We start from the raw sequence: 27,203 nt of genomic DNA, 5'->3' as shown, positions 1-27,203 counted from the left end.
GGCGGGGTTCTGGCATGGTGTGCATGAGGTGCTGCGAGTGGTCACGCATGTGGCGCTGTTGCCCGAAGTGAGGAGATGCCTGTTGAATGTGTGGGAGCCTACCGATTACTCGGTGCCGCAGACGTGGTGGGCGACTCTGGGGTATATGGTTGCCAAGCGTGATATTGCCCAGCTGTGGGGATCCCAGAGGCCCCAGACTGTCTCGGCCTGGAAGGAACATATGGATTGGTGCATGTTTCGGGAAAAGGTGGTGTATGTGGCGAGAGGTAAGCCTGCGACATGGGTGAAAGTGTGGGGCCCCTGGAACGCCTACCGCGGGGGAATCTGTGCTCCACCGTTATTGCCCGATCCGTCGCCGGCCCGTCCCCTTAGCCAACTCATCCCTCCGGTACCTGGGCATTGGGTGTACCCAGCCCTAGTTCTGATCTCTCCCCCCCTCGTGAGATTCCTATGGATGGCTAGGATCCCCCCTCCAGGGGAGCACGTGCTGCTATTTCCAATTGAGGATTGCCTTGTGGGTTTGTTTGTAGTTGTTGTTCTTTAAGTTTAAAATGGAACCGTATAGTTGGGTCAGGACAGTGTGGCTCGCAACGATGTTACCTCCTGTGCATGCTCGGCCGCAGCACCATGTGTTCTATAAATGTATATCGTATGCTCCTTTCACTGCTAGCGGCCGTCCGGAAGGTTGTAGGCCCATATTTGTATATTTTTGAGTCTTGTAATAAACGGTTTCAAAAAAAAAAAAAAAAGAAGGTCCAGAATCAACCCAACTCAGAAGTCACTGAGGAGGAGGATGAGGAAGGAGCCCTGCCAAGAGCCTTTGGATGGCGGTGTGGGCCGGGGCATGGAACAACAGGCTGCCATCAAACAGAAGGTCGATGAGTCGCTCCCGAATATTCTCAGGAAATACTCCGTGCCAAAGCCAAGCACGGTGACGGAGAGCAACTGAGGAAGCCATGGCCCGGCCCAGCACCTCTGAGATGTCCAGAGCGGAGAGGAGAATAAATGCCGCAAGCTCCCGGCCACCCAATGCATGATGCCGTAAGTCCACCAGGCCCGACTCCTGGGACGCTGCAGATCCCAGAGACTCAGCCGAGTCCCACAAACAGGAGGAGGACCTAGCCAGTACACACAAGGTGTTAAGGGCCCGCAGGCACGCGCTGGTCGAGGCAAACATGTTGCGTCCCCAAGAGTCCAGCCAGCGGGCCTCTCGGGACGGCGGAGTCAACAGTGGCAGCAGGGAGTGAAAAACAGTCCGCAAAAAGGGGCTGGCGGCTGAGGGGTGAAGGGAAAGACACGCCGGGTCATGCGGCGCCGGGAGGTGCCAGTGCAGAAGATGCTGCGGCACCGGGTCCCAAGCCCCCGTCAAGGAAGAAAGGAGCGAACCCTCAAAGGGAAGTAAGATTTCCCTCCCACCAGAGCCCTGGTGGAGGACCTCCAATAGATGGTCCGCCGGAAAATGAGCCACCGGGTCACCCATGCGCAGAATGCCCACAGCCAAAGACACTGCGTCAGCGAAGGCCGCACCCGCCTCCAGGCGGCTGTCCCTGAGGCCAACGGGGCCTGCAAGGGCCAGACCTGGAAGTCGGAAGGAGCCGAAGAATGAGGGTCCTGCCGCTCCTCCGACGAACACCCCTGCCTCAGGAAGGGCGGGGAGCCGCCCTTCAACGCCGGTGAAAAAGACACCACACAGAGACCAGTCTCCGGGGAGAACCACCAATATACAGCCTGCCTCTGGAGAAGAAGGAGAGTCCGAAGACGAATCCGCGGTACGACCCCTGCACGGAGCCGTAGAGTCCGGTGCTTGAGGTAGGACATCGGCACCAGCCGGCATCGCCGGACAACAGACCTCCAAGTCACCCCGCACCGGGGACCGGAGCGGAGACTGGAGTAGAGCTGGAGAACCACCGGCCCGGGGCGGCTCCGGAGTGACGCCGACCCGCCCCCCGCCAAGGCAGCCACCTGCACGGGGGAACGAGACGGGCCTGGGGAGTGGCACGAATCCCTCCGACAGCCGCGGCACAAAATGAGGCGAAGATCGCTCGGCAACCCATGTGGCGGCGCCTGGGACGATTCAACCTCCGATGAGGCAGCCACCTGTGGGGAGGGACGCGAGGGGCCCGGAGAGGTACAAGGGGTCTTCCCTCGGCCTCAACCCGAAGTGGGACGAGGAGGGTCCACCGACCCCTGTGGCTCCGCACGGTCCAGCTGCTGCCGGCGCCGTAGCGGCGTCACCGCGGCCTTAGACAGGACCACCCTGTCAAAGGACCGAGAGAGGCTCGGGGATGCGATCCGAGCCCCGGCGACCTCCCGCGACACCACAGGGACCCCCGCGGGAGTTTGAGGCGAGGCAGCGACGCCGTGGCCTGAAGGAGGTGCCCCAGAAGCGCCGCACCCCAACAGTACCACATCCTCCAAGCCTGGATCCGAACCGGTCGGCGCCGGGGCCGGAGGCACCGGTGGCGCCACAGAGGGTCCTGCGCAGAGCAAGGGATCTGCCGACGCCCCAGGAGGGGAAGGAGGAGCAGAAGCCAGCGAGGCCTGCAAAGCCGGCACGTATGTCTCCATTTGGACTCTTGACGCCCCAACACCGGGAAACGGTGGATAGGACGACACGCGGGGCCGCAGAGTGTCGACGCCCCCGGGAGGCCGGAAACCAGACCCCGGGTCAAACTGCGACACTTACCCACCGGGGAGCGACGCTCACGTGACATTGGAGAAAGGCGAGGATGACTACCACGGCCGAGTCTGAAGCAGTTTGTCGAAGCAGACCGAGGGGAGGACGTCGACCTGGAGAGACGCACTGAAAAAAGTTTCATGCGGCGCTCCCGCCGCGACTTCGGCTTCAACTGTTGGCACTGCGTACAGTCTGTGGTGCCGTGATCCTCCCCCAAACACCACATACAAATGAGGTGAGGGTTCGTCGCCGACATAAGACGCCCATAAGACGTGCAAGTCTTAAAGCCCGAAGGCATTCGCACACTGTTCCACTAAAAAATGGAAGAAAAAAGGGGCCCAACAGGCCCGTAGCAAGGATCGGATCCGCGTTGCACGCGGAAAAGAAAAAAACTGACGTAGGCGCGCCGGAGCGGTTCTTATGTGACCTCGCTGACGTCACGTGTGCGGACGATGCCTGGGCAGAGTCGCATGGTGTCGCCCCGCCCCCAGCGCGCAGGGATGCTGTGGCAAAAAAGGTTTCCAGATCCAGTCTCACGCCTGGGGATAATTCTACGTGATGGAATCTGCGGCTAGTAGTCTCTATCAGATCCCTGTGTCATGATGGTTATCAGCTCTCTGGGGATGGCTGGGCAAGATAGCCTGAAGGTCAGGGGCAGACTCCATGATCCTGAAGACCTAACGAACAAGTTACTTACCTTCGGTAACGCTTTTTCTGGTGGATACAGTATCTGCCTGTGGATTCCTCACCTTGTGAATATCCCCTGCGCCAGCATTCCACGGAACTTTTCTTCCCCAGCATTCCACGTCGACGTGGGCGACGTCACAATACATCGGCTCCGCACGCGACTCCGTGCGACGTCATCGGAGCCATAAGAAGCCCACGTCGGCGTGATGACGTCAGTTCCACCCATTTTTTCCGTGCCTTCGAGGCGAACAGGTGAACCAACGACAATCCCAAGTATACACAGTATATAGAAAAACCAATACATATACATAGCATACAAAACAAAGGAATGCTAATCAAACAAGCATTACCTACAAATGTACAAGAGAAAATATAAGCATTTCAAACAAGACCAATTTCATGGTATACAAAAGGTGGACAACGGGGAGGCGGGTGGGTTGGTGAGGAATCCACAGGCAGATACTGTATCCACCAGAAAAAGCGTTACCGAAGGTAAGTAACTTGTTCTTCTGATGGATACATCTGCCAGTGGATTCCTCACCTTGTGAATAGATTCCCACAGCAGTCCCCACTCCCGGAGGAGGGTGTCCACCTTCCTATACCAGAAAGTCTTGCAAGACAGAGCGCGCGAAGTGGCCCTCCCTCCTCATCTCAGAGTCCAAGCAATAATGCTTTGCGAAAGTATGGAGGGAGGCCCAAGTCGCGGCCTTACAAATATCTGCCACAGGAACACCCCGGGCCAGAGCAGATGTTGAAGACTTAGCTCTAGTAGAGTGAGCACGAATACCCTCAGGAGGAGTCTTACCAGCCAAGGCGTAGCAGATCTTGATGGTCAGTATAATCCACCTTGACAGCGTGCGCTTGTGCACCGCTCTACCTTTAGAACGACCAACGTAGCCAATAAAAAGCTGGTCATCAACACGAAAGTCCTTGGTCCTGTCCAAATAAAAACTCATAGCCCTCTTCGGGTCAAGGCGATGGAGTCTTTCTTCTTCTTTGGAAGGATGAGGGGGTGGATAAAAAACAGGGAGGGTAATAGACTGCCCCAAATGGAAAGGAGTAACAACTTTTGGCAGGAAAGCAGCCCTGGTCCTGAGAACCATCCTTTCAGCATGTAAGGTAAGAAAAGGAGGTTTGGAACTAAGAGCTTGAAGCTCACTTACCCTCCTTGCCGAGGTTATGGCTACAAGAAAGACCACCTTAAAGGACAACAGCCTCAAAGGACAATTATGAAGAGGCTCAAATGGGGACCCCATTAAAAAGGTTAAGACAAGATTAAGGTCCCACTGAGGCATTACAAATGGAGTGGGAGGAAACATGTTTGTAAGACCCTTGATGAACCTCAGAACAACCGGAGATTTAAATAACGAAGGTTGATCTGGAAGGCACAGAAATGCCGACAAGGCCGAAAGGTAGCCCTTAACCGTGGCCACCGCACAGCCCTGCTGAGCCAAGGAAAGAGCAAACCGAAGCACATCAGAAAGATGAGCCTTTAAAGGGTCAATGGACCTCTCTCCACACCACTTTACAAACTTAGACCACCTGTAGGAGTATATGGACTTGGTGGAGTGTCGCCTGGCCGATAAAATAACGTCCACCACATCAGGTGGGAGAGAGAAGGAACTCAGGTTGCCCCGTTCAATCTCCAGGCATGAAGGTGTAAGCTCTGGAGGTGGGGGTGTAGAACCTGCCCCTCCGACTGCGAGAGGAGGTCTGCCCTCAGAGGGAGACGGAGCGGAGGGCACGAGGAGAGGTGGAGAAGATCTGTGTACCACACCCTTCTTGGCCAGTCCGGGGCGACCAATATGACTTGGGCCCGGTCTTGGCGAATCTTCCTCAGAACCCGAGGAATCAAGGGTATGGGAGGAAACGCGTAAAGGAGTCGTGAGCTCCAACTCAACTGAAACGCGTCCCCCAACGCCCCCTGCATCGGATACTGGAGACTGCAGAATGACGGGCAGTGCGCGTTTTCTCGGGTGGCAAACAGGTCCACCCAAGGAGTCCCCCACGTCCGAAAGACGTGACGAACCACCTCCGGATGGAGCCTCCACTCGTGGTCGGCGGAGAACTGCCGACTGAGACTGTCCGCACGCACGTTCAGCACCCCGGCCAGATGATTTGCCATCAGACAAATCCGATGGTCCTGAGCCCAGGACCACAGCCGCAGGGCCTCTCTGCAGAGACAAAGAGACCCTACCCCTCCCTGTTTGTTTATATACCACATCGCGGTCGTGTTGTCCGTCAGGACTTGAACTGACTGACCGCGAAGGGAAGGGAGAAAGGCCTTGAGTGCCAAACGAATCGCCCGCAATTCCAGAAGGTTGATATGAAACAACCTCTCCTCTGGAGACCAAAGACCCTTGATCTCCAGATCCCCCAGATGAGCCCCCCACCCTAGGGTGGAGGCATCCGTTATCACTGTGGCCACCGATGGAGGTAGATGGAAAGGCTTTCCTTGGGACAGATTGCCCTCCACGCTCCACCAAGACAGATCCGCTGCAGCTTCTCCGGAGATCTTGATCGACTCCCCGAGATCCCCGTTGTGCTGATACCACTGCTTGCGGAGGCACCACTGGAGCGCCCTCATGTGCCAGCGTGCATGGTTGACCAACAGAATGCAGGAAGCGAATAGACCGAGCAGGCGAAGGACCTTCAGAACTGGAACAACCGCTCCACTGTGGAATAAAGGGACCATCTCCTGAATGTCGAGAATCCTTTGAGGAGGAGGGAATGCTCGACACACAGTAGTGTCCAGTACCGCCCCTATAAACAGGTTGCGTTGAGAGGGCACCAGGTGAGACTTGGGCACATTGATCGAAAAACCCAAGTCGAATAACAGCTGAGTTGTCACCTGCAGATGACGCTGCACCATCTCTGGGGACTCTGCCTTCAGAAGCCAGTCGTCCAGGTAGGGAAAAACCGGAATCCCCGACCTCCTGAGATGAGCAGCCACCACTGCCATCACCTTTGTGAAGACTCGAGGTGCAGTAGTAAGACCAAACGGGAGGACCGCAAACTGATAATGCTGCGACCCAACCGTAAAACGGAGATACTTCCTGTGCGACTTCAGGATTGGGACATGGAAGTACGCGTCCTGCAAGTCGAGCGACACCATCCAGTCTCCTTGCTGCAACGCTTGAAGAACCTGCGCAAGGGTCAGCATCTTGAACTTCCCCTGTTTCAGGTAAAAATTCAAGATTCTGAGGTCCAGAATCGGACGCAATCTGCCGTCCTTCTTGGGGATCAGGAAATACCGGGAGTAGCATCCCTGACCCCTTTCCTGCTCCGGAACCACCTCTATTGCGCCCTTCTGAAACAAAGCTTGAACTTCTTTCTGCAGGAGAAGCAGGTGGTCCTCCGAGCAATAACCTTGGCAAGGAGGGTAAGGGGGAGGAAACTCCCGAAAGGGAAGGGCGTACCCAGTCTCTACGAGGTTCAAAACCCAAAGGTCGGTTGTAACAGATTTCCAACCCCGTAGAAAGTAGGACACCCGACCCCCCACAGGTCTTACATGATCCGGGATGGGGGATCTAGGGCTGCTTCCCTGAAGCCTCATTTGGAGCAGAGGAGGAGGAGGAAGAAGAGGGGTTACGACCAGAACCTCTCCGACCCCTTTGCTTCCCTCTATAGGAACGATAGAGGGGATTTTGCTGCTGTTGTTGCTGCTGTTGTTGTGGCTGTCGGAAGGAGCGAAAGGATGACCTTCCGAATCCCCTAGCCTTACGGAAAGTTGAACCTCTCACAGGAACCTGCAGACCCAAGGACTTCGCCGTTAACCTACTGTCCTTAAAACGTTGAAGAGCAGAATCTGCCTTCTCCCCAAACAACTTTTGTCCATCAAAGGGCAGATCCACCAGCGTGGCCTGGACATCTGCAGAAAACCCTGAGGAACGGAGCCAAGCTTGTCTCCTTGCGGCAATGGACGACCCCATAATCCTCGCCACAGAGTCCGCTGTATCCAGCCCAGACTGGATCACCTGCCTGGCAGCTGCCTGAGTGTCCGCCACAACCTCCATGAAGGACGACTTATCCCCCTCAGGTAACTTAGGAGCCAGAGTTTTTATAGAGTCCATCAGGGCATGAACATAACGCCCCAGCAAGCACGTAGCATTTGATGACTTCAACGCCATACTTCCTGAGGAGAAAGACTTTTTGGCCGCCTGATCAACCTTCTTTGACTCCCTATCAGCAGGAGATTGGGGGAAAGCACCCGAAGCATGTTTAGAACATGAAGCCTGCACCACTAGGCTCTCCGGAGAAGGATGCGCGGATAAAAAATCCGGGTCTCCTGGCGCAACCCTGTATCTCCTTGCCACCTGCCTGCAAACTGCTGGAGCTGATAGAGGCTTCTTCCACACCTCCAACACTGGTTCCAAGAGAGCCTCATTGAAAGGTAGCAAAGGCTCCGAAGCCGACGTCGGGGAGTGCAACACCTCTGTGAGCAGATTGGACTTGTACTCCACAGAGGGCAGCTGCAGATCTAACAACTCCGCGGCCTTCTTGATCACAACATGGTAGGGCGCCAATTCCTGTGGTGGAGAAGACCTTGAAGAAGCATGCTCCCACTCCGGGGTGGTATCCAAACCACTTGCTACCTCTATACCTCCAAACTCATCCGAAGAAGAGTCGACCTCACCTTCTTCCACCTCAGCACGAAATCTTTCCTCCTCCAAAACCCTTTGGGCCTCACGCCTCGATCGATTCCGGGGAGCCGGCGTCGTCGACGTCGTACGCGGCGTCGGTGGAGCCAAAGGCATCGGCGTCGGAGGCGCTACAGGTGGAGTCGACGGCGCCGGATGCGGCGTCGATGGAGCCGGCCTCGGCGTCAAAGAAGGCTCCGAAGATTGACCATCCATCCGAGGTCGAGCCGGATTCCCAACCGGCGCCGGAAACTGCCAAGAAGGCGCCATCGGCATAAAAGGCAGAAAAGGAGCCTGAGCGTATTGCTGCGGCACTCCCAGAGAAAATGCCATCGGACCCACGGGACCTGCTGGTGCTCCGGATGGGAAGGATGCTCTCTGAAAAATGCCATACATGGCATTCAGAAATCCCGAAGGATCCGTACCTGGAGCCGGGAATTGGGGATAAGGAACTGCCCCTGTATCCTCCTGTGGAGCCACCGGCGTCGGCTCCTCCGAATCCTCCACCGGAACAGCGGAGTCATCAGGCACCGGGACAGACTCTTCCTGCTCCTGCTCCACATCAGATTCCACCCGACCCGGAGTCGAAGCCTTGGACGGCGCCGGCGACGGCGTCGGGGAACGAGCCAGAGTCCGCTTCGGAGAGGGAGACTTCGAAGACTTATCCGGAGAAGGCGAAGGAGACAAGACCTTGCTCTGACGTCGACGAGGCGAAGCCGACCTCGACCTCAGACTTCGAGGACCGACGCCGAGAAGAATGCTTCCTCTTCTTATGGTGCTTCTTCGACTTCGACGACCTCGAAGTCGAAGACTCCCGCCTGGACTTCTCCTTTTTCCTCCCTCTCTTCTCCTCACCGATCTTCTTCATGAAGAGTTTGGTCTTCCTCTCCTTCAGTGCTTTAGGATTCATGCTCCTACAGCACCCGCACTCATCCACATCATGATCAGAGGAGAGACACCATAAACAATTCTGATGCGGATCCGTCATGGACATCAGGCCTCCGCACTCCCTACAGGGCTTAAAGCCCGACTTCCTCGTCGAAGACATACCGATTTTAACAAGAATACACCACTAGACTACAAAGTATCTAGAGAGCACTGGGAAAAAACCGTTGCGCGTCGACGGCGCGGAAAAAAGGGAACTGACGTCATCACGCCGACGTGGGCTTCTTATGGCTCCGATGACGTCGCACGGAGTCGCGTGCGGAGCCGATGTATTGTGACGTCGCCCACGTCGACGTGGAATGCTGGGGAAGAAAAGTTCCGTGGAATGCTGGCGCAGGGGATATTCACAAGGTGAGGAATCCACTGGCAGATGTATCCATCAGAAAAATGCTACACAAGTACCTCAGTGGGTTTCTTCCTTAATGGTTTGGTAATGGCATTGCTGATTAGAATCTAGGTTGCCTTTGCATGATCATCTCACAATGGAATGACACATTCAGTCAATAGTTAAGCTGTGGTGCTATCCTCTTAGGTATTTATTCTTCTTTGGATTCTCAAGGAAGATTATGCAGTCATAATGGTGAGTTAAATAGGGGCCAGTATATGGCAATATGCTGTATGTTTGCACGGTGCTTGTTAAAGATTTAAAGGTTACACAATGTAACAAGTTCAGAATGTTGCACTCCATACTCTAGTTAGTTGAAATAATCTACCTCTAGAGACCACTACATTTCAAATAGTTTAAAATCACAACTGGATAAAGGCCCCACATCCAATCAAGCTTAAAGTTAATTGAGAACACGCTCTTCAATATCGGTCCCCAACTCAAGAATAAGCATTTGCAATGCAATAGGTCTCGCATTCACACGATTTTGAGCTATTGGCATTGTAAATGACAATGCCTTCTGTTTATGTTTTGGGTTTTAAAACATAAATACAAGGCATTGTTATTTACAATACTAATAGCTTAAAAAATGCAATGAACCTCACCATCTATAACAACAGAAAGGGCGCTTTAGATATATCAGGTCAAAGAGCAAACACCCCGACTGGCGCAGATGAGAGCACCTCAGAATACTGAATGGACAGCAACTTCACCTGAAAGCAGATATCGCCTCGACCCTGCCTTTTCTCCATTGTTGTGCATATTTTTGGGGACAGGAAAGCGGCCTGCCGAATTGAAGGAGGCAGCGCAGCTTGCAAACTCGACTGAGTGGTCACATATAGTATGCTCCCTGCTAACACTTGACCTGCCATTTTTTAGATGGTTTATGGACATGTGCAGCTCAGTTGGCGTAGGTGCAGAGCAGTACAAGGGCCAGCTCTGTCTGCTTGGTGCATGTGTGAGCGCCTGCACCAGACATCTGTGGGAGCCTCGCATACGCAAAAAGCCTATTGAGAGCTTGCACTCAAAAGGGCAGCACAAAGGGGCTCATGTGTGAGCAATACAAGAGTTCTTACCACAACAGAAGCAAAAACAGACAACTCTACACTACATGGTGCGTGAAACAAAAATAACAAATCAACATCTGGCTCTAGAGTGCATAGGTACTGCGCCTCACTAGGCGAAGACTTAATTTTGTTTAACTTTCTGAGCATGAACCACGTCAGTTAAGACAGCTGCAGGCCTCTTAGAATTACACGTACAGACACACGCGCGCGTCTCCTAGCTCGTGCATGGTCTTCACATTATTTTATACTTTGTGCCCGGCTGGGCGCACCATGGCACAGAGAGCAGGGAACATGCTCCCACATAGGTACCTGTTCACTACACTATGGTGGGAATTTAAGAGCTTCGCTCCCCTGGTCAGCTTTACATCAAACACTATATAAATTCTACAGTAAAGGTTGGCTCGGGCTGTCATAGCCTAAACCGTGAGTACACACCAAAAGTGCTGGGTGACCACACACTGCATGTGCAGTACCTCCCACTCCTGAAGCACTGCTCTGAAACGCAACATACAACAAATTTTTAATGTTATTGAACACATCATGAGACAATGACAAGGCGCTAGACAAGAAGATAAGGTGTCGCTTACACACGTCCTGGTTTATGGCAGCTCCACAGAGAAGAGACAGACCCCCCTTACAAGATGTATGTGCACAATGGGGTCTCCACGGCCAACCATTGAGGGGCCGCTGCAGCTCGCAAGCCCAGGCACTCATTAAAACCCACAGGGCGTTTTCATGCAAAGCAGGAGGCAGCGGCCACAGAACAGAGAGCTGTAATTTCAGGGCCTGTTTTTAGGATGCGGGCATCTCCCCACCCGCTGACGCAAAGCGCTTGAAAAAAATAAAAGCAAAATCATACAGATTGGACACACACACAATCACCATTGCCCCCCCAAAACCTCTGCTTCAGGAACAAAACTGAAGTCTTTGCCAATGAAAGGGGAAGGATTTGTGTGTTGCAACTTGCAACCGGAAGAACCGTGTGTCAAGCAGGGCCCTTTCTAGGAGGCACAGGCCTGTGTGGCACAGAGAGAGGTAGGAAAGAGATGAATAAAGTAGAAGGAGGCAAAGAAGAGAGTAAAGGGATGAGGGGTGGGCAAGAGAAAGATGAGAGAAAAGATAGACTGCGGGTGGGGGGGCAACAAAGAGGAAAAAGGAGTGGGGAGAGAAGGCAAGGAAGGAGAAAAATAAAGAAAGAGGGTGAGAGAGGAAAAGAGGGCAGATCGTAATTGTAGAGGCAGGGCAGAGAAGGGCAGTGATGACAGAAATGAAGAGAGCAGCAGAGAGTGCCAACTTCTAACCAAGCAGTCTCAGCTAAGACAACATAGTTGTCTCCCCGTCCTCAGTGACCACGCCTTCACAGCCCACCCCAATGCAACCACCTCCCCACGGACTCTGAAATACACTTGGGCCCTTTCCACTCACCCTAGGTCCAGCTCGTATCTGGAATCGGGAGTTCCGCATGTGGTTGGCGCGGCCGGCTATCCTCGTGAAGAGCGGGCTTCACCCTCAGGTAAAGAGCTTCTGCGGTCTGCCCTAGACCCGCCGGAAACCTAGCATCCGTTGCTCTGGTGATGGGGTGGCATCCCAGCTAGAATGGAAGCCACCGTTTATCTCTACAAAACTGCCAGGCTCTATGCCCAGAGGAAGTGTTCCATTTTCAGACCGTAGCATTTATCCCCCCCACGCAGCACAGAAACTCGGAAACAGCCTCTCGAACTGCTTGCATTTCACACTGCTGCCCAGATTCCCACTACCTCTTAGGCACGCCACAAAAGAGAGCACTCAATAGTTCCTCAATCTGAAAAGCTACAAATATCATGTGCCGTCTGCGACCAACGAACATGTCCCGATGAATGCAGTACTTTAAACATGACTGGATCAGCCTACATTCGTCAACAGAGGTGCGTTCAGAAAGAGTTCTTGGAAACCTCCCATGGAGTAGAAATACTTCAGGTTTTTCCTTCAATCGTTGACCTCTCACCACCTACAGCTGCTCACACAAGAGCGCCACAAAAGGCATGGTAGCGGCACGCGCCGCGCAGCGAATCCAATGTTTAATGGGAGCTGCACTCAAGAACGGCTGCTGCGTACAATATCCGCAACAGCTACTCATACACAGCCACTACCAATGCTCTGTGCAGCTCCATGCACCTTATTTTCAAGCTTGCGATGAAAAAGTGAAAGTGCGCCATGCTCGCGATGTCCTAAAAACGCTGCGAGCCAGAGATGTGCATGCGCCGAAAATCACGGGGAGGGAGGGAAAGTGAAAGCGTGCCATGCGCACGTTGACCTGAAAATGCCGCGAGCCGTGCACATCGCCTGTCCTCCAGGCACGTGCACATGTCCGGTCCCCCTTCGGCTAAGAAACCGACAACAATAGATCTCGCCAAGGCGGACAGCGCATGCGCTGCGTCGCTAGGCAAGACCTAAAAAAGGTTACACGATCTGTGTACACTGGCGAAACGTTTAGGCAGAGTGTCTTTTAACTTTACAAAAGCCAGTCTCGAAAATAAAAATTAGATGCGTTTATTGATATTTCAAACTTAATTACCAGCAATCTGTATATTTAGTGTTTGTATCTAAAAGAAATATTTTCTAATTAAGTACAAAAAGTTACAATAAATAGGTAGATGACTGCAACTACTTGCACAAAACAGAATCTAAGCCCATGTTCTCTTCTAGGACGCAAATAGGAAAACATTTTAGATTTCCGATGTTCAGGCTAAGCAGCTGTGCAGCACATTTTAATTCCTATTTGCACCTGTCTTGCAAGTGACATACGTCTGCTATGTTAATTGCAAAAACAGCGTTGCTTTGTTCAAACATAAACATAGCCTGACCTGCCAAATGGCTATTTTCAATCTCACGTTGCTGTATTTTTCTAAATGTAAATCGGGGAAGTTCTTTTGCAGGGTTGCATGTAGAATGTGCATTGTCTGTCATAAATTTGACTTACTACAGGAACAAATATGTCAATTTGTATGGTAAAAAGAAAGTTCTGTCACATTTTGAACATTTAAATGAAGTTGGGGGCCTCTTCAGCAGCTTCCAGCTGCCCAGGGTTTAGAAAGTTAGCTATTCAAGGACAAATGTGAGGAACCATGCAAAAAAATATATTTGCTATGGTAACAGACCATGGATATGGGGTGAGCCAGCATGAAAGGAGTTGAAAACGTGCATGAAGCTGGAGAATGAATATTAATAAATTTGGCAGCAATGAGAGAGTTCATGGGCTCAGTACATGCCGAGAACAAGGGACCTATACATCGTTAGATTTTGAGTGGTACTAGAAATTCTTTTTGTTGACTGCAGTTGTTGACTTGGGACTCAATGGCTCTTGTGGCAGAAACTTCTCTGAAACACCACTTCAGTGGCCATAAATTTGCGGTGCACCCTGAAGAATGAGAAGGTCACACATGATGCATACAATCTCTAAACGGAACAAGAAACGCGTCAGTGATACTTAAACTGTCCTTGGAACACAAGCATCAGTGCTGGCAGGAACAAAGAAAGACAAAACCTTAAAAGAAGTATGCACTAATTCTAATAAATAGTGCTTATTGAATACACATGGATCTCCTCAGGATGATCAAGAAAGATCATTAGCTTTCTTTGTCGTTATTCTGTTAAGTGCACTAACAACGAATGATCACAGAAGTTGTGGCAGAAATCACTTCCGATTTAAACGTCACTTCCTGACTTGATAGCGACGTTCGAGTAATAACCGATACACTGTAGCCGACAAGGTACTCAAGACAGAAGGCAGTGTAAAGATCAGGTATTGCTTTGTTGCTATGCCGCGCCACCCTTTGAACAAACAATATACATTTGAGAGAGAGAAGGGAAGCGGATTCAAGATCAAAATACTGTGTGAGTACGCACAAAAGATAAACACCTTCGCACAGTCACATTCTCTATTTCTCCGTCTCTCTCACACCCACACACTCCTAAAGAAACAAGCTTAGACTTGAACTGTAGTGAACTTTCTTATTGGATTAGAGAATGAAGGCAGCGGTGGCTTCAAAACTGGAGCTCAGGGCACAGCACATTCTACGCACAGCAAAAAAGCATTCTGAAAAATTAGCAGGACATGAAATAATCCAGACTAAAGAGCAGGTCGAGGCTTGAAGAAAGAAAAAATCTGACTATAAGCAACCAAAGGTAGTGAATTGTGCAGAAACGGGATTGGGTAAACAGATAACTCGCAGCAATCAAGTGTGTAGGATATACATTGTAAGCAACTGCAATTGAAGAATGAAGAAAGTTCTGTTAGGTAATTGCTAGGAACAAATGTGGAGGAAGAACAAACCTGTGATTGAAGCTGTAATGGTTGAAAGTCTTACTGGCTGATCTATAACAAGCCCGGCTGTGGGCGGAGCGTGGCGCGTGCGCGCTTGGGGGCGTGTGCGTCTGCGCTTCTCAGAAGCGCTTCCACAGACCCCGATCGCTGCGCGTGCCCCGGTCTGTCTCCCTTGAGAGGCATCACGGTAACAATAGTTCTCGTTGGCAGCAGCGCTTCGTGCTGCAACGCCAGCGAGACCTAAAAAGGGGTGGCCTTTATGGAAAAGCCTTGTGGAGTGGTTCCACAACAGGCGAAAAACTGTCTTTCTACACAACTTCAACATACCAACAATACTGCACTTCTTTCAACACTGTATACCTATTATATTGTATGCTAACACAAAACACAGGCCTTCTTTATGTCTGAGAAACAGGAGTCACTCAAATCAGCCTGGTCACCTTTAACACAACAAGTTTATGCAAAGCAGAGTTTCCTTGTCTAAGAAGATATAAGTCACAGTCACAGCCTCTGTATATTTTCCCAACCCTGTGTAGGGCACACCCGTCACTTGAGCTTGAAAATCCTGTACATGGAAGTTCCATTGTTTTGAAAGACTACCATCTCTGGCCTACCATATATGGTTCTGATACCTTGGTTTAGTTATTTTCAACATGTCTGACATCTGGCCCTGATATAGTAACCACTACGTTCTCAAGCTCCTTGCAGAGGACACACTCTTGACATTCCCAACTTTATCTGTGGCACCAATAAAATGCATGAAGCAATCAAGACAAAACCTGGGCTAGTTGAAAAATGTTTGTAATTCAGCAAGCCACCCAGTCACTGGGATTGATAATTGTCTACATAAAAATTAAGAATTACATCAAAGAACATACATTTTACTCTTAAATACTGATATGGTTTCACTGATGACTTACTTGGACTTGATGTTTTGAAATTCTTTGATTTTTGCAATAGTGATCTGCTTTTGCCGCTCCAGTTCTACTGCCATTTTTTTCAGCCTGTCAGTCAGAGATGCAAGAGAGTTGTCTTGCTCTGCCACAGTCTGCTCCATTTCCACCAGTCTCATCAAGTGTTTGTTTGTTGGTACTGACAAGGATGACTTTTTCATCAATTCCTATGCAAGGTAGCACAATTAGTTGACATCCAAAGAAATAATTTAATAGCAATAGAGGGAACAATACCTTTTCGAAATACCCATTGGCGTTGTGTTAGACAGCTTTAATTAAACAGTTCTATTCAACTTCATGAGTAAATAAATTGGGGATAAGACAGAGCCCATAGTCCCACAGTAGAAAAGTGCATCAGTTTAATTTTTTTTTTTTATTCACGTTCTAAAATGTAGTGTTTAAATACATAATTAAGAGTATCAGTTTAATAAGTAAGATTTCTAAAGTTCCATGACCAGGTTCTGCTGCGGTATCGCCTCTATTTAGGTTGAAATTCTTTACCTTAGAAAATCAAAATCTCCAGGAGTCAGACTGGAACTGGAAAATTTTTGAGGAGTATCCCTGCATGCCGGTAGACTACGCGCGTTTGGGAGCCAAAGAAGACTTGCTGCTTGTGAAGACAGGAGAAGTGTCCGGTGGAATCCAAGGCTGGATTCTGAAGAAAGAAGACCTGAAAGCAATGGAGACAGTGTTCAAAGTCACTTGCCAGTGACCCGGGGCCAGGAAGCTGGATGCCCACAGAAGTCGGGTGTTTTCAGGTGATCACGGGTGTCTTGACTCTTCAGCCACGAGGTCGAGGAGGCGTCGACGACGACCAGGAGCTGGATTCGGAGTGTCCCACGAAGTCTGCAGCTTACTGAGGTGTCGGCAACCGGATTGGAGCCAACAAGCCTTGGAAACATCAAGTCTCGGGGAATGTGAAGAAAGTCAGCGGTGCAGACCAGCAAGGTCTGAGGGACTCACCCAGCAAGGGTAAGTCAGGGCCGGCCTGGAGCAACCAGGGGAGCCCTTTGGTTCGATGAAAAAGTCTTCAGGGGTCTCACAAGCCAACCGGCAAGGGATCGCGAAGACGCCTCGGGAGGATTCACTTCACAGGAGCCCACGGTCACTCGGGACGAGGTAGGCCTTTGATTTTCGGTGGAAACCCTGCTGGAGGCTTGGACCACACGTGGTCCAATGCACAAGTTCGTAGAACGTCGTGAAGGGGTTGCACTCGACAATAGTGCACGGTATCCGGATATTGCTGTTCCCGTCACTCGTGGGGTCCACTCACCTCAGTTTTGCGGGGACTCACAATGGCTGTCGAGAAGTCAGGAAATCCACTTCCAGGGCTGCAGGGACTTCGGACTCCGGCGGGAGAGGGAAAGTTTGCGATTCAAAGTTTTGGTGCCTGCCAAGCAGGGGAGTCACTCCTTGACTCCAAGGGAGATTCTTGAGTCTTCCCAAGGTAGTGGAACGTCGAAGGTCCAGGATTCTTCTAGTACAGCGTCGTCCAGGGATATCTAGTTTGCAATGGCAAGGTTTACATATCTTATACTAAAGGAAAGGGAGGGACTAGCTCTATGACCACTCCTATGGGAGGGTCAGGGGAGTGGGTGGTTACACCCACTTTCCCATGTCCAGTTTCGCGCCAGAGCAGGGGCTGGTAGCCCCTGAACCGGTTTGAGCTGGCATATGCACAGAGGAGCCTACTGCTCCCCCAGTGCAGGCCTTCAAAGCACTCTAGGGGTGCACCCACCAAGCCCCAATACACTAAATCCTGTCTAGAAGGTGGTGACACCTCCCTGTGACAGGATGCCTATTGTTGGGCCTTCTCTACTGCGAGTTTCGGTCAGCAGCAGGAGGGCAGCCCAGTGTCTGTGCTGGTGGCATCCATTTTGTGATGCCAGGGCTCTTTCAGGATTCTACCGTGTTTCCACAGTAGGTACATGTCTATCCCTCTAGAAGGGTGGGATCATACTCCCACACCAGTTACTGGTGTGGGGGTATGATTCCAAAGCACTTGACACCAAACACAACATGTTTTGATGCAGCCATTCCAAAGTTAGCATTTACCGCTAGGTTATAATGCACTTAAGAGTATATGGTTTAACCGCATCCACAAACTGCCACAGAAAATAGACTCTGCCAGCTGCAGAGGGGCCCTGCTCAGGCAGAGGCACCCCCTCACATGGAAACCAAGCACCCTGCCCTCAGAATTGATAGGGCCTGCCTTAGGGGTGACTCATAGGTTTATATGTGTGTGTAAGGTGAGATATAGGGAACCTATACCTCAGTAAGGAGTGCTAACACTACCTCACCCAGGCTGCAGTAGCAGGCCTGTGTGTCAGATTTAGTCTGCTTCCCAGGGGTGGCATAATACATGCTTCAGCCCCTGGTAGGCCTGTGAAGTACCTATGCCCTTGGTACTTAGGTACCATATACTAGGGGCTCATAAGGTACCACAGTATCCAATCACTAGTGCATCTAATATGCACTCCAAGGTGTTTAGAGAGAACAGAGAGGCTGGGGCCCTGATTAGCATGGTCCCAGCCAGACTATAGCCAGAAACCAGTGTTAACATCAGAAAAGAAGTGGGGGCAACATAAGTGCAGATCCTACTCTCCTACACAACCCCCCACCCCCAAACGCAGGGACACTAAACTAACCTTGACCAGTTAAGTCTTTGTGTTATAAGTGGAAATACCTTGAGAGTCCATCTGCATTGGCATGTTGGGTCCCAGGTCTATGTTCCACTGTATAGTCCATCCCCTGTAGGGAAATGGACCACCTTAAAAGTTTTGGGTCTTCACCTTTCATCTGTTTGAGCCATAGGAGGGGCTTGTGGTCAGTCTGAACTATGAAGTGAGTGCAAAACAAGTATGGCCTCAGCTTCTTCAGGGCCCACATCACAGCAAAGGCCTCCCTCTCTATAGCTGACCAACGTTTCTCTCTAGGGTCAGCCTTCTGCTTATAAAAGCTACTGGCTGGTCTTGACCTTCATCATTCAGTTGAGACAGTACAGCTCCCACACCCATCTCAGAAGCATCTGTTTGGACAATGAACTTTTTGGTGTAGTCTGGGCTCTGTAAGATGGGGGCAGTGCACATGGCCTGCTTTCGGTCTTCAAATGCCTTTTGACAGCTAGCTGTCCACTGAACCTTTTTTGGCATTTTCTTTGAGGTAAGACCTAAGGTACCATATACTAGGGGTTCATAAGGTACCACAGTATCCAATCACTAGTGCATCTAATATGCACTCCAAGTTGTTTAGAGAGAACAGAGAGGTTGGGGCCATGATTAGCAGGGTCCCAGCCAGACTATAGCCAGAAACCAGTCAGGAACAAAGCTTCTCACCTACCCCCAAGCACGAACAACATTACAGTGGTGTGCCTCAAAGGTTTCCTGCCCAATGTTATGCTAGCCAGGGCCGCTCTAGCTGGTGGAGATGCCCGTATCCCTGACCAAGCCCCACTTTTGGTAGCAAGGTCAGTGGGAAAATTAGTAGTCAGGACAGGTGTGTCCCCTCTCAGCCAGGACCATACCTAAGGTGTACGCGCTGAAGTGACCCTCCCCCCCCTTAGAAAATCCTCCATGTTGGATATAAGGATTTTAGCCAATTAAATTAGGGGATGCCCCTCCCCAAAGGGAGGGGACATACAAAGGGTACATGCAACCTAAAGGTAAGTAGCGCATTAGCTACTAACTGCCAGTGCCTGTAACACCCCCTAAATTCAGTATTTAGGTGCACCCCTGAACCTTTAACCCTCAGAATCCTGCAACCTACTAAGAAGAAGGACGCAGAAGACGCCAAGAAGTCAAGCATGAAGAAGAGTAGTGATTAGGCCCGCTTAAAGACTCTGCATAGAAGAAGACACTTGTCCTCCAGTCAGTGACTTCCAGACAACCGAGGATGACTGCCTGCACTTCAGCAAATACCAGATCTCCCGAAGACAGCGGCCTTGTCAACAAGAAACCAACTTCAATGATTCCGGATCCAGCTGGAAACACAATGTTTGCCCACTCTGCACCCGACATCTACGGCCCGAGTCTGCGCGGCTCGCCTGGCCAGTAAAGTCTCCCCAGTGGATCCTGACCTCGAACCCATCGGTGGCTAACCTTTCCTGGACTCCATGAAGACGCCGGCAGCCTCATCTCGAATTGTCCCCCTGACTGCAACCAGCTCCAGTACAGAAGTTTCAACGTCAAAAGGCACCCATGCTTCCTCAGAACCCCGGCTTTGGGGAGCCCAGTCGACGGTGCCCAGGCGTCCACCAACACCTCTACTTACCTGCCCAGCTGTTGGTTACCTTCGCCCAGCCTCTTTGTCCCAGCTTGCAGCCTCTTTGTGTGACTGAGATTCCCCATTCACTTGCATTATGGGGTTTCAGGTGATTTGCACCCTGAACCCGGCCGCACCTGTGCTGCGAGTGGTGTATGGTTGGTTCTGCCTTGTGGACCCCCCCCCACCCGTGCTTGCCTAAACCCCAGGGCCTGAGCCCAGAATCTGCAGGTACCTACCGCAAACGGAACCTCTTGGGGTACCCCCAGTCTACATTGACTAACATTGGGCTCAGTGACCTCTGCACCAGGAAAATGCCCTGATATTCCAGCCATGTCCAGAGATGCAGAGCCTCTTAACAAAGGGTTCACAACCCCAACTTGCCCTGTTTGTTGCAGTTCCACATGCTGGAGATGTTGTCCATGAATACTGGCACCAGCCTTCCCTTGATACAAGAAAGGCTTTCAAATCCAAGTGAATTAACCGAAGCTCAAACAGGCTGATGTGGAGCCTGGACTCTGCCGGAGAAGGGAGAGGTGTCTGACACTGACCCAAACAAGGTTTGTCAGCCACCACTGCAGATCTTTCTCAGTTCATCGAGGGAAAGACATATACTGCATACATAAACTTACAAGTGTTTGTCGAAGGTGCCCATAGGGCTTAAGGTGATGGAGGGGCCAAGGTTCTAAGAACAACCAGAAGATCAGGTTTACCTGCCCTGGTGTGTCTGGGTGAGGAGAGCTACAGCGGTAAAAGTTTAAAGGGACTTGTCAAATCAACAGATGCTGCAAAAGGGGACTTCGGGAAAAGTCCGGCAGAACCCAACGAGGGGCTCGGTAATGGGGGTCTCTGGAGCAAGGGGACGCATTCGGTTTCTGTGGACTGAGGCTTGGGTGCAGAGGTGTCTGGCTGGGTGACCACTTGTGTTGGAGGCTCTCACAGTTTTGGGTGGACCTGGAGAGAGGAAGAAAACAAGACAGCTGGCCATTCTTAGTGTAGGCCTTGTCAGTCCTGAAGTCCCTTGTCAGTAGGTCAGCTTTTACGGTGGTGGTATCCAGGCTGGACACTCAATAAGCTTTGATTGTGAAAAATACTCGGGTACCCAGGGAATTGGAACAGGGAGGATCCTGGAGAGTCTAGTGTCTCGAACGTCACTGGAGAGATGGGGCTGACCTACTAGAACCACAGTGACCTGGCGAGATGCTCTCTCAGTGGGCACGATGGCCAGCAAGAGGAAGTACCGGACAAGTGCTGTCTGTGCCTGCCTATAAATAGGGACGGCTCCACCTAAAGGGTGGATGGTACATGGTTGGCAAAGCGCTGGACAGTCCTCCAAGGGCTTAGGAAGATGCACAGCTTTTAATCGAGTCGGGTCGGTGCAATTGTTGAGGTGCCAGCAGCAAGGCAGGGTTTGGTGCCAAGTTCAGGGTAAGTCCTCAGTTCTTGCAGTGACTGCTCTCCTTTGTCCTTCCTTTGTTCCCAGGTAGATGAATCTGAGTCTTTGGTGTTGGGGGACCACTAAATACTGAATTATGGGGCGTTTAGGTGGGGAGTGAAGTGTAGTAGCCAATGGGCTACCTTACCCGTAGGATGTCTACACACCGATATGACCGCTTCCTGTGAGAAGTGGACATAATCCTGACCCAGAGTTCCTATTTCACCAAAAACAAGATTATGAAACCCTTTCTTAACTGTCCACTTCAGGTAGACAAACTTAGAGGTGCGCCTAGCCTGTAAGTGTGACATCCCTTCTGACTATATAATTTCCCACCTGCTTTAGTGCCAAATAGGCCTCAGGGCAGGGGATGGCACTCCCCAGAATCTGGAGAAGCCATGGTTGCTTATCAAAGAGGGCAGAAGCTTTGAAGCCTCTGGCCGGGATATGCCAAATTCACTAGCCATCCTGCTGGAGGTGTGATCACCTTCTTCCAGACACTTTCTTCCCTTTAGGGGGTCAAAACTCATCTGTGGTGGCAGTCTGGTCAATGCAAGTCAGCCAGACCACTAAGTGAATAGGTGGTATACAGGGGCACCTCTAAGGGGAATTCATAAATCCGGTACTGGCCTTAGTACAGATTTATTAAGACAGGATGTTTGATACCAAATATCAGTATTTTGAGGGAAACCATTATGTAGTTGGGTAACTCGAAAAGACTATTGTCCCGCACATATCCTTAAAATGTCTTCCTGATCACTTGCAAAATCTAGCAATGGAACTACACATCACTGGGGCATATCTGCTCAGGTAGATGCCCCTCCCACGTATTATAATGCACCCTGACTTAGGGATCTAAGGCTTGCTGTTGGGGGTGCTTACATGCAGTGTACTTGGGCAGTGCAGACAGGGAGTGGGCAATGTCGTGTATTCGGAATGGCTTGCACCATTTCACGCATCCTGCATGCCAAATGTGTGTGGGTCCCTTAGGGTGGTCCATACTGCTGGCCTTAGGGACCCTCTTTAGTACCCAGGCCCTGGGTACCGGCAGTATCATTTACCAGGGACTCACAGGGGTGCTAAATTCCTTGCCAATTGGGTTACAGGTGAACATGTGTATAGTTTTTAGGGCAAGTGCACTGGCACTGGGTAGCAGGGACCCAGCGCACTACCATTCAACACCAGCACCAATGAACAAAAAGTGGGGTAGACCATGTCAAAAAGTGGCATTTTCCTACACATCAAACAAGATGTTTGTCTTGACCACCAGTAAGGGCAAATTAAGGTCCTATGCACCACCACAGCAAAAGAGGCTCCTTCCTCCCTAGCTACGGTAGGAGGAGAGAATACAACAGTGAACGGCAAAGTGTCTAACCCACTGGCCTCTGCCAGTTCCACATACCAGTTGTCCTCCTCATCTAAGGGATTCTGATAACAATAAGCATCCTCAAACCCCTCGTATTCATCTCCCCGTACAGGCCTATCAATAGTAAAAGGCACTTGATCCGCTTTGGAGTACATGGTCAGCACCAGACCTGGGTTTGGGTGACGCCCATCCAGCTCTGTGTCAGGGTCAGGAACGAGGATGGGGATGGCATAGCTGTGGGGCACCGGCACTGGAGCGGGCATTGAGGAAAGTTTTGGTCTTGCTCTGCTCTGCTCAGGATCAGCAAGGAATCATTGGAGGATGACAACATCCTGATTTTTTTTGTGCTTGTGGGACTTACCTGATTTCCCAGATGATATTTAGTGCAAGGACAATTGCAGTGTGCAGCTCTGCGAACAAGATCTTGAGAGTCGTGGAGTTGTCTGACATCAAGGAGCTTGAGGAATCGCTCCCTCAGCACCTTTGGGTGCATGGTGTGGCTGTCCTCACAGATCTTGGAGTCATGGTCACAGTCCAAGCACCACAAGCACACCAAGTGGGGGTCTGTCACAGATATCTGCCTGTGACAGGCTCCATCCACATGGTTTGAAATCAGCTGGGCCCTTGAGTGGCATTCCTCACATGGGGACTCTCAAAAGATACGACAAAAAGTTGCAAAAAGCCAGTAAAAGAATGACTGAGGATAGCTCAGACCAGATCAGTGCTATCCGGCACGGAAAGGAAAGAACTGACGTCAGTGCGCTGTGGTGTCACCTATATAGGTAATATGCACATCCCTTATGGCAGGGACGATGAAGACGCCAATGACGTGGAGCCAAACAGCGCCACCTTCCAGCGTGCAGGGTCACTGCTCAAAAATCTTCCCGATAAAGACTGACGCTTGGGGCTATTGTAGAGTAAGGAATCTGCGGCCACAGTCTCAAACAGGTTTGCTTTATTTCAGGTGGCTACAGCTCTGATAATATTTGGGGTTTTAGATACTAAGAATTTGGAGACTGTTAAGTAAGAGGAGAGCCCACCCACAGAAATATTGCACTCTATGCTGTAGAGATGAGAGAGCACCTTTGTCCTGTCAGCTCAAGCCAAAACCTGCTATCTAGCAGCCTGAGGACTGGGAAAAGAGAGGTACCAAAGAAAAGGGGAACACGTGTTTTCCCTTTACCTCCTGCACATGGACGATCTATCAAATAATCAAGATTAGGGCAAGGTTTTTATAAATCGGGTATAATAAAGGTTCACATGGATTCCTTAAACATAACCACATTAACATCATTCAGTTAAGATACATATTTGTAATATCTCTAGCAATCAATTGATACACCAAATGTCATAGTGTTTACAATGGGCAAGGTGGAGAAATGCTAATCAAAAAAGATTTACATCTCAACAAAAATAATCTTACCAAAGCAGTGTGCTTAAATTTATCAAGCGAAGTATCCGAATAAAGATTTAGCTTCTTATATAGGACATGGAGATCTTCTTCATGCTTCTTTGCACTTTCTTCTTGCTCCTGTAGGTACAGAATGAACACTATTTTTTGTCAGATATAATTTTATGCACAGCATACAGCAGTTGGGAGAACATACTCACTGTATTGGCACTGGTATTCAAAGTCCTTAAGCATCTCCACCACTTCTATTTTTACATACAGGATGCCAGTTCCTCGTATGGGCAGTGAAGAGATGGTGGTAAATGCTTTGTTAGGCCAACTGGAAGCCTCTACTCTCTTCCCCATTGTACTAATACCTGTTATCCATAACCCCCTGATTGGTCGTTCATTCAGTTACTTATGTTTGACTAAGAGATAGGATAGATCGATATTTAAGGATTGACCCAAATTAATAGCTCACAATCAAGGTGCAATGTTTGCAGAAAAGAGCGGAACAGCAACTAAGAACATACAGGATAGTCTTCCTAAAAGAAAAGATGTAGGGACACAGCATATCTTAACAATGCTGAGCCAAGGGCCATTTATGTTGTTTTACAGAGACAGTTCTTTGAACGTTTTGGACTCTCAGTCCAACACAGCAATAAGATTGCATCCACAACAGTGGGCATCACATCTTTGTCCACTTTCTTGCATAATAGATTTCAGTGCTCATAATGGAAAAGGAATGATTGACTCCAATACATATAAAGTGTCCAAAAATATATTCACAATTACTGGCTAACAGCCATGTTGATTCCAGCTGGGAAAGCATTTGCGAAAGTGATGAACTATCATCCACAGAAACTAGCCTGGTATTTAAGACCACTGAAATTCAAAACGGGTATTAATCAAGTATAAACTACATTCCACAATATGGTGACACTAATGCTGATAACACAGAGGTTCCTTAGGGGTTACAAACCTGAACTTTGCAATTGCTGATGTTCTAAACAGGTTAAATTGGGAAGTGGTTGGTAATTTTAGAAACTTCTGAACTGGGTCATTCCACCAACTCTCAGAATTCAGCCTAGAGATTTAAAGTGACTGTAGAGCTGTTATGAGGTATTCCAGGGCTGATGATTTCAGATGGATTGTTATAACAGACTCCAGTTAATTCAGGGATGGGTTCCTACTCCTCTAATGTGTAATCTTCATAGTTCAAACTGAGCTAAGGGCAAGAATAACTAATCTACCTCAAGAGATTAGGAGAACGTATACGTGTTATCTTCTCTGCCAATGACACAATCCCTGTGCCAAGCTGCCATTGAATGTATAATCGCACTTAAGGGTTTGGACAGGTTTGTTGGGTTTCAGAGTGTATATCCTACCTGAGGTAAGTAGAGGCAGGTTATGAATCTGCTTAGCCAGGTTGATAGCTGCACGGTCACAGAGTCTCATGAACTACAGTAAAAGATTAAGCATGAACTGGAAGGCACCTTGTTTGAAATCCTGCCAAATCAAATTTCACCTACTGAGGCCAGCCACAGCAATTACTAGACTGCCTATTAATATCCTTGGTGTGCAATAAAGCGGTTTCCTAAGCCATTTTAAAATGTTCTGTATACAGTCACTGTAGCCAAAGCGATTTTTCAATACTCTCTGGAGCACTGGATTTCATAATCACTTTAATGCAGAGGGACTTGGATGAGCTCTTAGGCGTTCACTAAAAAACTAATCTCCAGAAAGGTGAGGTCAGCTAGCTTGCTAGATCCAGCCATTCATCCATTTGGGTGTTTTTATTGTACAAAATGCAGTTGTACAAAACCTGTATTTCATGGAGAACTGAGAAATATGTCAAATATTTAAATATTTCACATATACTTGTGAAATACAGGTTTCCTAGTTGAATGATAGCCCCAAAACTACTCAGCAAAGAGTTGTCGTCGTCAGGCCCACTAGGAAGTTACGCAGAACACTCTTTGGCACTATTTTTATTCATTTGAGCTAGAGAAACAACACTTTATGTGAAATCTGCACATTATATTGCAAATATGGTAGTTCCATAATCATGTGGTAAACACTACAGCTACAAAATTGCCCCTTATTATGAGCAAAATAATTTTCCTGCCAGGCTTGTCATTAAAGCTTCGCAAATGTGCTGTGAATAACAGCTCCACCTGTTCGGGTCACATGCTCTTAACAAAATAATGGCTGGTCCTCTTTCTGCAAGGGCCAATACACTGTTTCATGTGGTGTAATGATATCTGACCTTTTAAACATTATAAAGGTTAGAATGTCCATCGAAATGTGATACGAACCCGTAGCCCAGGTGCACAAAAAGAAAGTTGAAAGGGAACATTTCCCTAAAATACAATATGAAGCCTGGGCTCCGCCAAGTGACCCACCTTATTTGGGCAAAGATGAGGTTTTTGTCAATTTAAAAAAAAAAAAATGTATATACCCTGAAATGTGTTGTGAGGTACTCAGGCTATTTGTTGATGCCACAGGCTCGCCACACCCAAAAATAGTGCTCACTGTCTGCTCCTTGGCAATGAGGCTACAGACTATGGATCGCATTTTGGGTGTGTCGAATCCACATCATCAAAAATTGGCCATGGACACTGACATGAACACATTTTTCTTTATTTCATTTTTGATCTTTGAGGAGGGAATTTGTTGCAGTGATTTTTGCTGCAGCTGAAAGTAAAAGCTCCTATGGAGGCTTAAATGGGAACACACATTTGTTTTGACATGCTGGCCTTGAACATTTGACATGCAAGTCACAGTCCAAATATCACTAAAATGTAACCTATTCATACCCAGATTATAAAAAAATGTAAATGCTAATTTTTCAAAAATTACTGAATGGATTTAAACAAAACTAAGCAAAAATCCTTCCTTAAGGAACTCTACTTTCGTGCTAAGTTAGGTGTTATTACTTTCAGCAGTTTTATTTCTACATCAAAGAATAAGGAATGTATGGAACTTAAAATGAAAAATGTGACTTTTTAGACCCTCCCCCCCACCCCTCATTTTTGTGTTTAGAATATTCACCAGAAAAATCATTAACCAAAAGTAAGTAACTTATCCTCTGA

General features: G+C 49.4%; 1 protein-coding gene across 4 annotated transcripts in view; it reads right to left on the bottom strand.

The window, feature by feature from the left end:
• The window catches only part of CEP290 (centrosomal protein 290), a 1,516,454-nt gene that overhangs the window by 805,538 nt on the left and 683,713 nt on the right, over positions 1–27,203 (bottom strand). For all 4 annotated transcript variants that reach the window (XM_085653911.1, XM_085653913.1, XM_085653912.1 and 1 more), the window contains exons 35-36: positions 24,142–24,249; positions 15,625–15,824 (exon numbers count right to left, since the gene is read on the bottom strand). In XM_085653911.1, the coding sequence (XP_085510037.1) occupies positions 15,625–15,824; positions 24,142–24,249 (308 nt within the window). The remainder of the gene's footprint in view (positions 1–15,624; positions 15,825–24,141; positions 24,250–27,203) is intronic.

The sequence above is a fragment of the Triturus cristatus genome, chromosome 4_1 (assembly GCF_964204655.1).
Source record: "Triturus cristatus chromosome 4_1, aTriCri1.1, whole genome shotgun sequence".
In the NCBI taxonomy this organism is placed as follows: domain Eukaryota; kingdom Metazoa; phylum Chordata; class Amphibia; order Caudata; family Salamandridae; genus Triturus; species Triturus cristatus.
The sequence above is the reverse complement of the archived record's forward strand: the minus strand, read 5'-3'. Positions and strand labels throughout refer to the sequence as shown.